A 12579-nucleotide genomic window follows, 5' to 3' on the forward strand; every position below is an offset into this window, starting at 1 on the left:
CTGACAGCAAAGCAGCAATGTTTCTTTCAAAAAAATTTTCAGGCCTAATGGCTTATCACTGAGCTTGTCCTAAGGGAATGGAATACAGGCAGATGACCCAAGCACAACATGAAGAGCCAAAATGTCCATTTATTGGCCACTTATCTGGTCTGAGGAAGAAGGGGCTCTTTGATTTCAATTTAATTATGTTTTCAGACTCCGCTTGCAACTTGGGAGAAAAAAAATTGTCCTAGCTACACACCGCCCTCTCTCAAGAACACTCAGCCAGTAAACAGTCTGTCTGACATTTACATTTTGATTCTGGAATAGAAAAAAAAAAATATATCTGATTTTAGCACTTCTGTGCATAGTTCTGCCTTGACTAGGCGGTTACTCTAAGGGGCAAAAGAAATAAACCCCAGTTATTTAGCTTTGCTTACTCTAAACAGTTTTCACTGGAGGTAGCTCCCCCTCCACACCTATGCGGCAGACACAGACACAGACTGTGCAAAATCAGCTCTTAGTTTCCAGTCATCCTCATTGCTGAATCCTACAGCTCACAGCATCAGAATAACCGCTCACATTAGGCCTAAGAGACACTTGAATCAATCCATTTGACTAGAGTAACCAGTGTTTATCAGAAACCAGCATATGCATCTTTCCTAAACAAATTCCTGCAGTGAGCACTTTCCTACCTCAAATGCCTTAGTATGCCAGGAGCTTTCTGCAAAAATGTGTTTGAGTAGGAGATAAAGGACCAGGGCTGCACACATAAAACTCCTGCCTGTGCTCCTCCAAATGCTCTGAGAACAGGGGAGTGAATGAATGCAAGCCATTCGAAACCTAACGTTTATTTGATGCAGATCTTGAGACTGATGTAAGTTTCCCCCATCTTTAATGGAAAGTAAGGTAAGCCCTGTTACTGAAAGTGTAAAGCACATGCCTACAGCAAGTGGTTGACTGGGTTTTATTACGCTGGAAAATTAAAATCAGCAGTTCATCCTACTGTAGGTCTACTGATGGAACTAGATGTCCCTCTAGTTCTTTTCCTTTTCTCTAGAAAAGCACAGAAACTTCTTCCCAAACCCCCACATTTTCATCAAGTCTGATCCTGAGCAGCTGTACATAGTTAAAAATACAAAGTCATGCTCATAAGGTAGTTTCCAGTACGCAAATGCTGGCAGAGCTAAGTTGCAGTCATCTACTGATCGCAGTTTCCATAGTGTATTCTCTAAAAAGGTGTTCAGGTAGCAAAGCAAAAGTCTGCTGACAGGCTCTGTGTACGTGGCCCAATTGTTTGCCATAAGAAAAAGGAAATAAATTCATACTACTAAAAAAAAATTATCTGACAACCAAATTATAGAAAATGTAGAGGCACTTTCTCTTTCCTTCCTTTTTTCCTACAGCCTGTCTGTAAGAGAAGTGCAAAATAATTGTTTTCTGACATCTGAAAAAGGTAACATCCAGGTTAAGCCTACACAGGTTTCAGCTAAAACTTTGGAACAGAAGCTCTGTATGCTGATACTGGTTTGTACTCCTGACATGCCTTCAGAAGAGTGACTGCTGTGCAGCTACAGGTATTTTGTCCAGAAGTAGTTGCCTCCCTTTTTAGTTCATCACTTGTTCAGACTGTTCAGACTACAGAGGTAGTAAAAACTAAAACCAAAAACCCAACAATAACAAAACAAAAAAAGCAAAATAATCAAAAAACCCCAGAAGGAACCACACTCTTGCTACACTGTACATTCAGAACCCTGTGGCCACATTGTTGTCCTAACAATGAACAAATTCATTAAAAAACTCAACATTAACACACGAATGTGCAAAGAGCACATTCCAAAGCCAGTGCTGTGGTAAAGCAAGTGTTGGTCCACAGGGAGGGAAGGGGATTCTGTGAATCATCAGGAACAGAGAAAGGTTATTTCTGGCAGCCTACATGCTAACGTAAACAGGATCCGTTTCTCCTTTTAAAGTTCCGTGCCAACAGAACTATTGAAATGTCATTTCCCACCAGAGGAGACTTTTCGGTAATCATTAAAAAATTCATTAAAAAAAGGGAACCATAGAGCAAGAGACTATTGTGTTCCCAAGCTGGCAGCTGGTAGAGTAGCCCCTGTGTTTGCATTGGCATTTTGCTCCAGATGTTGTCTTCCTTTTGTCAAAGTGAAAAACTGAGGCTGACAGATGCTCTTAGGTCACCAGGGCCTCAGTTTAACTTCATTTGGCTTTCCTTGCTAGAGAGAAAGGAGCATGTTTTTGTAGTTGTGCTTCAAAGGTCCACTTCAACTTGGCTGCTCCTCAGTTAGCAAACTGCTGGTAAAAGGCAAGTTTGACCCTCTCAATGTGATGGCAAAGTTTAATAGCTGGTCCAAGCTTCAAGTCCATACACTCCTGCACGGTGGGAAGGGTCAGCAGCAGCAGTGCCTGGCCATCGATTTCCTGTCAGAAGACAAAAGCTCCATAGTGACTTTGCATTTTTATCTCCCCTGCTCCTTCAGCTTTGACTTGCTGTAATTTCAGATTCATGACCATTTGTGAATTACACATTTCTTTCATGCTACTCCAGGCAGCTTAAAAAAGAAAAAATCTCTTTTTCTCACAACAAATTAACTCCTTTCCTAAAATGTCAGCTCAAATTCACTGGCTAAGGGGCAGAGCCTCATGAGATGCTATTTTAAAAAAATAAACCTAATAATAGAAACCAAGAAAATTTAAATGCAGAAAGTCACTTTACCTAACCTCTGCCTCCTTCTAGAGAAACAGAGGTTCTACAAGGAAAAGTACATCTTCTGGAACATCTATCATAAACCATACTCATCAGCAGTTCCAGTACTACAGTTTTGATAGATGCTAAGTTTTCAAGGCAAATTTTAACCAAGATGCAAGAACTATGTTAACTCAACTCATGTTTCTACTCTAACTGTCATACTTCGACACAAAAATGTCCACTTGTTGTGCAGCTGTACAACACTGAGACCTGCAGTTAGTCTGCAGAATGGAAAACATTTATCATTTGGAAAGCCAACACAAGTGGCGAAATTGTATCTCCTAGAAAACAGGCTCCTGTTTTCATACTGCTTGACTGTAGGCATTCTCTACAGTTTTGGGATTCGGATGCCCCACAGACCAAAATGTCCTCCACTGAGTACTCAGAAACCTGAAAAATTCTGGCAATTCCCCTAACCCTCCTCTCAGGTTGTGCATGTGTTTGCTTCCTCAAAACGCTATTATAAAATTTAAACTAGCTTCTTTTTGTGATTCCTTAGAGGATAACAAGCAAAGTAACACATTTTAACAGACAGAAAATCATACCTGATCAAGGAAGATTCTCGCCAGTGGTGCACAGTCAGTGGATTTGAGGAATCGTACAACGTCAGCCACACTCCATTCCAGAGGGTTACTGTCCAGCTGCAGCTTTTCAGCAACTTCCACCTTTATGTCCTAAACAAGCCATCCAGCACAAAAAGAATTCCCAAACCATTACATATGCAATGGACCAACACTCCCTTCCACTCACTCACACACAAACATTCAACTGACAGATAAAGCTCTAATGAGAGCTCAAAATTGTACAGGTTTCTTGATTAGCAGAGATGTGCAGAACAGCACTGTGCTGAGGATGGAAGCTATAGCATCGTTATAACCAGTAAGCAGGGATTTAAAACGAGGATTTGGTTGACATGACATCACTGCTCAGGTTGAACCAAGAGGAGTGCTAACAGCTCAGAAATGGAAAGTTCACCATTCTGTCTACAGCTTTCTGTTTAGTCTTTATTACAGTCCTGTAATACAACTGTAATAAAAAAATCATGATTTTTAATTATTCTGTAGTGTCTTCACAATGCCCTTTTATGGGGTAACAGAGTATTTTTTGAGAACACATGGTTAATGCTCCCAAGATATTTGTGCTTGCCCAACAGTGAGCTAGCTAGAACACAAGTCTATATTTGAAGTTACCTTTGGCGAAGGAGGTTTATTTTCATCATCAGAAAAGGAAAAGGTCCTGAGCTTCCTCTTCCGCTTGTCTCGGTCCTGAGCCAGGGAATGAGACAGTTCACTCTGTGTAGGAGAGGACGACAGGGATTTCTTCTCTGATACCTCTGATTCCTCAAGCAATTCATCTTGGTGCTCTGAGGTACTATCCTCAGTCAGAGATTCTTCATCTACCTCGTCCTGGTCATCCTCCTCTTCTCCCCCACTGCCCTGAAGAGGTAGGGGAAAAAAAAAAGATTAAATAAAAAAAAATAATGGGAGGTTTAGGACAAAAGCTACAATTGCCACCCATTTGTCAGCTGTAACCTGATGTTACAAGGAACTAACAGTCTGTTGTTTCAAATGTAGCTGGTCAAAGATCACATACCGCATCTGTTGGCAGTCTCATACCTGGGGAGATCCAGCTGGAGTGTTATCCACTGAAGTAGAAGAACGTTTTTTCTTATGAACAAAAAAATGTTTTCGCCTTTTCCGCCTTTTATTTGGTTTCTTCATGGCTACTTCCAGGTTACTGTGGCCACCCGGAGGCCTACCTATCCGCTTGTTTTTCCGCTTTCCATAGTAGTGTGCTATGAGGACAGAAGAAAGGAGCACCATGTTGAAATGCACCTTCAATGTCACTAGTTATGTTTGTCCATTATCAGAACTGGAAAATCAGTAGGAGTACATTTCCCCAGTAGAAATCCCAATTCTGCAAAACTTCAAAATGAGTATGTATATATTTTCCCTTTCAATTTGGTTAAGGAAGAAGAGTTACTCAGCAATTTTATTTGCCCTATAAAGATTTACTACTTCTATCTCTGAGAAGGCCAAAATGATCATATTTTATACAAAAATCATCAGCCACAGACTTGGTCCAATTTAATGGCACTTTTTGTGACTTTTTTTAGTTTTTAAACATGGCCTCAATGCACTGTCTGTTCTCACAGTGTCAAATGGTTAAAGTTAGTTTAAGAAACCCCCCAAAAACCCAAAAGCTAAAAAAAGTGCTTGAAGGTATTTTATTTTATTTTATTTTGTTATGCAACAAACTGGTAAAAGCAATTACAATGCCACTTAAGTTACAATATTAGAGTCAGTTCTTGTCCCAGAAGTTGTCTTAAGAATATAAAAGTTTTAAGCACACAGCAAGTTAATTCATGGTACTACCACTTAATATAAAATTATTTTTTTCTCCCCTACATACTGGCACATGGACATTTTGTAGGCCTGTGCATGTAGCACTTGCGCTGCTCCTTGTGTAAGCAAAACAATGTATTTTGGATTCCTCCTGGAGCCAAAGCCAGAAGAAAACCAAAATGTAACACCCCAAGGCCCACCTTGGTTTGAGACCAGCGGCCTACTCACTGTATTTAGTCTTTGTCAGGACAGAGCAGTTCTCTGAACACTTATCCAGCACCATCTGAGGGCCAAAGAGGTTTGGACAACATTCCAGCTTGATGCATGTTTTTCTGCAGAAATCCGCCACCCGATCTGCCGTCCTCACAACTTCCACAGTTGCACGGTAGCTCTTCCCTTTGTACCTAACATTGAAAATGTGGTTATAATTCAGGAATACTCTAGTTACCGGGATAAAAGTATTTCAGCGAGAGGTGTATAAGAGGTGTATATATTGCTTTGAGATCAAACTCAGGGAAAATCTGAGCAAAGAGGAACTTCATGGACTGACAAGTCCAGAAAACAGGTAGTCCCGTGTCTTATGACAGATCCTCAAGCAAAGAAACAAAGCCAGTACCAAACACAGCAACACTGCCCTGCCAGCACCTCCAAAACACTGAGAGGACTATCCCAGAGCTTAGGTACTTTGTTTTCGTTGTTCACAGATGGTTTGTTCTTTTTTTTCATGGGACTGCAGAAGTGTCCACTGTGATGTGGACAGCTTGTCCCCAAAACCAAGATGGAGCCACCAATTCAGCTAATAAAGGTAACAGCAGACAGCTTCTAGTGAGCCATTCTATGCACGTACTATGGCCAGCAAATGAACTACTGTCAGATTTCCAATCAGCTTTCATCTAACTGTTGAACAATTTGTCAGGACAGTCACTTGCCACGACTCCACATAGCGCTCCTGTTTGATTTAAATTAAAAAAAGATTTCTTTTTGTTCATCAGCCTGGCCATGACACTGACAGAGCCGCACTGTGAAGTATCTGCCAGAGTCATTCATCATTTCTGCTTTGTTCTCGCAGCACAGCTACTGGCACGTGCTGATATCTATTAGGGATGTCTCAGGCCTGCAAGTACCTAGTTAATACACTGAAAAAAATAACTATATCATCATAGTCCAGATATCCCTGGTGTCACCACTGTGACAAAAGAAAGTACACAGCAAGTTCAGTGAAACCAAACAATTTCTTTTTCTCTATTCTTCAGCTACATCTTCTATTTACATTACATTTACATGTAATTTACATCTTCTATTTACATTCTATTTAAAACTTTTCATACGATCTTCCTATTGTCCAAATCCAGAACAATCCTTCAATATATGGAACGGTGTCTTTTTACACATGAAACTGATCCAACAAAAGAATTACTGACATGTTCAAAACTATGTAGAAAAGTATGTTATGGCACATTGGGAAAATCTAATCTCTAGTATGCAAACACAGCATCCTAATTAGAAGACCATCACTAGACTATAAAGGGGTATCTGGATTTATCAAATATATGTAAATATGATCACTGCTTTTCTCCTAGCCACAAAATAATCTTGCAAAGAAGCTCTGACCCAAAAAGATCAGCAGAAAAACTAAGGGAGCGCTTTAGGATAGGCTGTTGTAGAAAGACTTCCATGCCAAGCCATTTCAGAGCACTGCTATAATTTAATTTCAAAGGAATATTCTTCCACTGAGAAATTTGTGTGGAAATACCGTGAAAGTCTGAGAAGCTTCCTAAGCAGCAGGTGCTTCTGCTTTAAAATACCAACTTTTATCTTCAGGTGAATTAAATTACCTTAAACCTCACCTGCAGGTCTGCCAGTGTAGATGCTATGTTGTACCAATACCACACCATTCTTACTTCACCACTAGTTGCTTACATGCCAGTAGCAGAGCACACTTGGAATATTAAGGAGAATTCAAATCAGATGCACTTCACCAGACATTCATAAAGAAGTTTATAAAGATTTGGAAGTTTAATGGCTGTCAGCATCTTGATATGCTATAAGCAATTTTTCCTTCTCTGAAATGTGAGAAGTTAAAGCATAGACTGCAGAGAACGTTGCTACTGGGATCAACTAAGCAGGGAACAGGACAAGAATTTACTTGGCTTTTAGGGTCTCTCCATGCCCATGCCATGCAGCCTCTTCATCCAACTGCAGTTCTCGCAGGACACGGCTAGGTTTGTAAGCTGCATTGATCAATAAAGTGAGAACCTACAGTGAGGGAGGGAAGAGGAGAAAATATGTTTAAGTTACTTGTACAATAAATCTGTTTTAAAGTGCCAGGGTAGAATAGGAAATTGATTCTATTCATCCAAATTATCTAGCATCAAAGCACTCATTCACAACAGGATGACAGATACCTTCTGATACTGCCAAAATGAAAACTGAGAGCAGTTGACACTCTGGGCCTTGCCAAACCTTCAGAATTTGTCTGCAGAGTCACGAGTGTATTTGGCCATTTCCAAGTCATTGCCCTTGAATTACATGTCACTAAATTAAGCCCCAGGGCCAAATACCACAAAACTTGCATAACCTTGGGTAAATCTGAGTGATTGTCTTAAGAGATTGTTTGACATGTGAAGGTGTGCCAGAAAATGCTGCAGGATTTTGCTGCTGGCCAACCCACAAAATCATACAAAATGTTACAAAACATACTGCAGAATCTTAAGCTCTCCTCTGTTTTGCTTTCACGAACCTCAGTAAGGCCTGTACTATAATAAAAGGAGAATTTCTCTGATGCTGTAACGTAACTCAAAGTTGTGAATTGCCTGAAGTTAGTGGGGGATAGTACAAAATGTGAGTTCAAACTGTATTTCTTATTTTCCCTATGTGCTTATTTCAAATCATTCCCAAATTGGGTGCATCAGAACCTTGACATAACAAACTCACAGCTTCAGTCCTACTAATGCAGCCGTCCAGAGGTCCATAGTTCAAAAGTATTAAATATAATGCAAGTACCAAACTCGCTCTAGGTTTCATACATTGAACAAGAGTCATAATTGAAACGAATACAACTGAGCACATCGCTTGAGCTTTTAGCACCACTCAGCATCACTCCTCATCTGTACAATGGCGGGATTTGTGCATACTTTATGCTTTCAGGCAGTGAAGCAGGTTAAACCTTCACAGTTACATGAAGCTGCCACAGAATTTCACACTGGCTCTTTTGGAGTGTCTACACCAGAGTAGTGAAACTTGCAGAAAGGATGGGGTACTTTTCTGTGCAAAAATAGTATTTTTTCAATAATCAGCTTCACTCTTGTCCACTGAACTCTTTCTTTTACAGCATGTCTGCCATAAAAGCCTTTCTTAAGGTCTCTCTCAGTTATGGTAGATGATAGGGAAGGTAAAAATTCCAGAGATGTTGAGCCAATTCCTGAATTTAAAGTGATCATTTCATGAGAGCTCAAGTGTGCACATACAGTTATGCCTTGGGAAACTTTCAGCCTCTCAGGCCAGATAATAACCACCCCATGACCTTCTTGGAGATTTCTGAAAAATAATTTTGGCATTAAAGTATCTGTAAATTTGCTGTGAAAGACCTTCAGGAGAAGAGGCTCTTTGGCGTTAAAGAATGGCCTCTTCCTCCCTCAGTTATGTTAGAAAGCAACACCACAATTTCATCTGATCTTTGCAAATCATATCCAATTTATAAAACACAGAGAATTCTTTTAATTTTCCAATTACCGAAAATAGTTTGCCATTTCTACTAAGAAAATCTGTATTTCCTCTGTTTTAACATCAACAGTGCAAACTGTAAAGGAACTTTGGGATTATCTGAAGCTAAATTCTGTTAATTAAAATGGAAGCATTTATTACAGCTATAAAAAGATACTAACTCCTTTGATTGTGGCAATTACAGGTTATTCTATTTTAACTTAAAATCAAGTTTAGCAGTAGAAGGCTGACTATAACTCAGATAAATGAAAGGCTTTTACTCTTTCCAGCCATCCATAAAACAGTCCATGATTTATCCTTGATTTGATCCAAAAACACTCTTTACTCATTATCAGTTTAAATTTATTAATTACTCATCTATAATTAGAGAGACACTCTAGCATTTATAATGCACTGCTACATGCAGGTCCACTACGTACAACCACCTCACCTCTTTCAGAACAAGAACACAGTTCCCGGGTCCCACAGACTGGGGAAGCTCTGCAATCCTGCCTTTGTTAAGGTAAGGTCCTGAGAAGCACCGGTGGTTGAAGTAGATCTTTGGGCAGCAGTATTTTCCATTAATTACCACTGAGAAATGAGAAAGCAAAGATTTAAATCACACGCTACAACCTCCCCAGCAAAGAATGACTTCTTGCAACACGTAATATCTTGCCTGCTGTAAAGAAGAAAGAAAAAAAGTCTTGAATGACATGAATTTGGGGTAGTTTCAGTGTCACATTTGCAATGACAGCACTAGTTATTCGATGTTGCCAAAATATTTTTCATATTTCACACGCATGCTTGCACATTGTCAAACCATAGGAAGTAAAGTTGGTCATTTATCAGAAAAGAAACATTTCTTCCTGGCTAGTCTGATGCTTCGTGGTATTACACCAGTGAGAACAGGCAGGAAGATGACAATCTCAACTTTTTAGTAGCAGAAGCACTTCCTACACAGCAATTGTGGATAAATTTTCCCGTCAAATAATTATCTCTCCCCTAAACTTCTGCCACCAGAGAAGCTGGCAAAGTTATTCTCCACTGTTTATCCTAAACTACAATATCACATTGCTTTGCATTTTTAGACTTTTTTCCCCTCAATCAGCAAACAAAAGATATAGCAACTGATTAAGTGACCTTTGATGAAGTGACATTAAGCTTGCTAAACCTATTAAACGATTCAACGCTGCTCAAAATTAAAGTTATGTATAATACCTATTGCAAGATACTTATCTAGAAATACAATATTGCTTTACCCTAGCAGCATTGTAGTTTTTCTTGATTGAGCAACACTATCACTTAAGACCTTAAATTCAGTAGTTGGTAACTGGCAGCTAAATAAACAAAGTCAAATTTACATTATGACTCTATTAAAAATCAATTAAAATGCTAAGCAAGCACGAATCATTTCTATAAAGCTTGCATTTGGTGCAGCTTCAGATGTGCATTTCACTGTACAGAAAATAGCAGCAGAGGCATTTTTTGCCAGATAGATCTGTATGACTGTTTCACCAGCAGATGTACTTATTCATCATGTTCATTCTTGCAACAGTTTAGAAAATTATTAGATTTCGCCATCTGGCACACAAGGCAGTTTACTATTTGACTTGCTTTTGTTTATCATGATGATGAAGTTATCATAAAAAAGTCAAACCTGCTTCCCAGAGCTAGAATCTAACAACTCAAGAGCACAGATGCAGCGCGCCTGTTACGTTTGTCCCAACATTATTAAACATAACAAGTGACAATAAAAAATCATCTGCATAGGTTACAGTACACGTTTGGCTCCACATACCCTCTCCCAGGGGGCGGGGATATTCTGGTGTAAAAATCTCATTTCCAGGTTTAATGCACATACCAATTGCAGGACACAAGTAATTGTGTGGTTTTGTTTGTTTCATTCTTTTTTGAAGTTCAACAAATCATTAAGGCATGAAAATCTTCAAACCCTTTCCTCCTCTCCCCTCTCATAACAGAAGGATGTTGAGCAGCTGAACAATCAGGCAGCTAACTGTTACAGGATTTTGTCTCTGTTAGCCTGCCCTCTCTGATCAATACCTGAGTCAGAAGAGTTCAGTTCCTGGTTTTTTAGTCCATCATGAACTGTCCTTGAAGACAGAATTCTGAAATGAAAAGAAGATTGGGGAAAAGGGACAGATGGTAAGGATTGTCACCTCTCAGTTACTAAAAACCAACCATTAATTTTTTTCCCTCCAGGTCCAGCCTTATAAATCTGCTTTTTATACCTCCCCTGTTTCACAATAACAACATGCCAGGACTATGAAATTCAATCTGGAAAGGACTACGGTACTGCTACAGCTAGCAGCAATCCTTCCATGCTTGAGGTATAGGGGCTACCATGCTGATAAACACAACACACAAAGCTACTGACAATAGTTTACATTTTCTGCCTCCTTCTAACTTCATTTCTCATTTCATGACACAAGGCAGTGGACAGTATTACCTTATGCATTTTGAAAAAGATGGATTTTAAACAAAATACAACCAAAATGACTCAAGTACTCTGGAAAGAATTCCAATTACAAAACATGGAAGAACAGTCTGCTCAGTATTTTAGGAGCAATGAAAACATTGGCAGGACTACTGACAGATCTGGTGTTTCTAAAGCTGTAAGAGTCAACAAAACCAACTGTCAGGCATTCTACTGAGCCTTTTTCAGGAGGCTCACATGAAGAAGTTTCATATGCATGACACAGTTTACATAGAACTCTCCTTTTTGGCTAGTCTGGGCCAAATTTTACCTGGGAAGTGACTACTAGACGTTCATCTACTAAAAGACAGCACTCACACTAAAGCCATGTTTTCTGATCAGCTGTGCAAAATCACAGCTAATGTTAAGGCAGTCACATTTTATAAGCATGTTTACATTGCAGAAACTGTATTGTTTGAGAAGGGAATAAACCAAAAGGGAACCCAGTAATTTTCCCTATTAATCACCATTAAAAAAACAAAGGCTCAAGTACAAACTTATAAACACAGTGTTAAGATCAGGCTAGTTTCTCTTAAATGTACTCCAATCCTCACAGGTAATGCAATCTTCTAAAAAGGAAAGATCAACAGTTTCAACTCCAGAACTTCAATGACTTGACCTATTCAACAATTCAGCTGAGTTGCACTAGCACTGTTAAAAAACAAATTACATGCTTTCTATGTCCTACTAAGCAGTGCACGAGGTCTTTTCCAACAACAAGAGGAACTACCAGCGTTAAGATAAATGGATTGTGGAATCTCAACCCTCACTATAGCTCTTCCGTAAAGCTAAATCTCCCCTAAGACAACATGATTTAGCAATTAGAAAAAAACCCCAGAAACAAACCCCAACAAAAAATAAAAGCAAAAAACCTGTTGACTTACTGTTTCTCTGGTTGAACTACTGCAATTTTTTTCTGCTTGTTTACTGAAAGGAAGAAGAATATATATATTAGAATAATTTCCTCTAAGTTATATGCCAAAAAGAATCTGTGTTCCAAGTCACTGCAATGTTAGATAGCTGGCCCATCTGCACTAGAGACATGCTGGCCCATGTAATTTGAAGTAATCCAAAAGGTTCACTTCAACTTTCACTAAAAATTCATTAAATCAGGCATGCATATTCCCAGTCTCCCAGGTAATGTCACCTTCTGTGCATCTTTGTTTGCATCAGAGACCCTAAACCACCTGTAATACCAGCCAAAAAGGAATGATATACTTTGCTTTCCTTTTCAGCGCCCAAAAGTGCTGAAACTTAACCAACTTAAGGTTCATAGGCCTAACTCACCACTT

The 12579-nt window shown here is 39.3% G+C and overlaps 1 protein-coding gene across 1 annotated transcript in view; it reads right to left on the reverse strand.

The window, feature by feature from the left end:
- Positions 1-2027: 2027 nt before the first annotated feature.
- Positions 2028-12579, reverse strand: part of SFMBT1 (Scm-like with four mbt domains 1) — a 33314-nt gene continuing 22762 nt past the window's right edge. The window contains exons 12-20 of the mRNA XM_010292971.1: positions 12172-12214; positions 10855-10919; positions 9245-9384; positions 7238-7347; positions 5320-5495; positions 4363-4541; positions 3937-4182; positions 3292-3420; positions 2028-2418 (exon numbers count right to left, since the gene is read on the reverse strand). Coding sequence (XP_010291273.1) covers positions 2278-2418; positions 3292-3420; positions 3937-4182; positions 4363-4541; positions 5320-5495; positions 7238-7347; positions 9245-9384; positions 10855-10919; positions 12172-12214 — 1229 coding nt within the window. The 3' untranslated portion in view covers positions 2028-2277. The remainder of the gene's footprint in view (positions 2419-3291; positions 3421-3936; positions 4183-4362; positions 4542-5319; positions 5496-7237; positions 7348-9244; positions 9385-10854; positions 10920-12171; positions 12215-12579) is intronic.

This window comes from Phaethon lepturus, unplaced genomic scaffold (assembly GCF_000687285.1).
Source record: "Phaethon lepturus isolate BGI_N335 unplaced genomic scaffold, ASM68728v1 scaffold7068, whole genome shotgun sequence".
In the NCBI taxonomy this organism is placed as follows: domain Eukaryota; kingdom Metazoa; phylum Chordata; class Aves; order Phaethontiformes; family Phaethontidae; genus Phaethon; species Phaethon lepturus.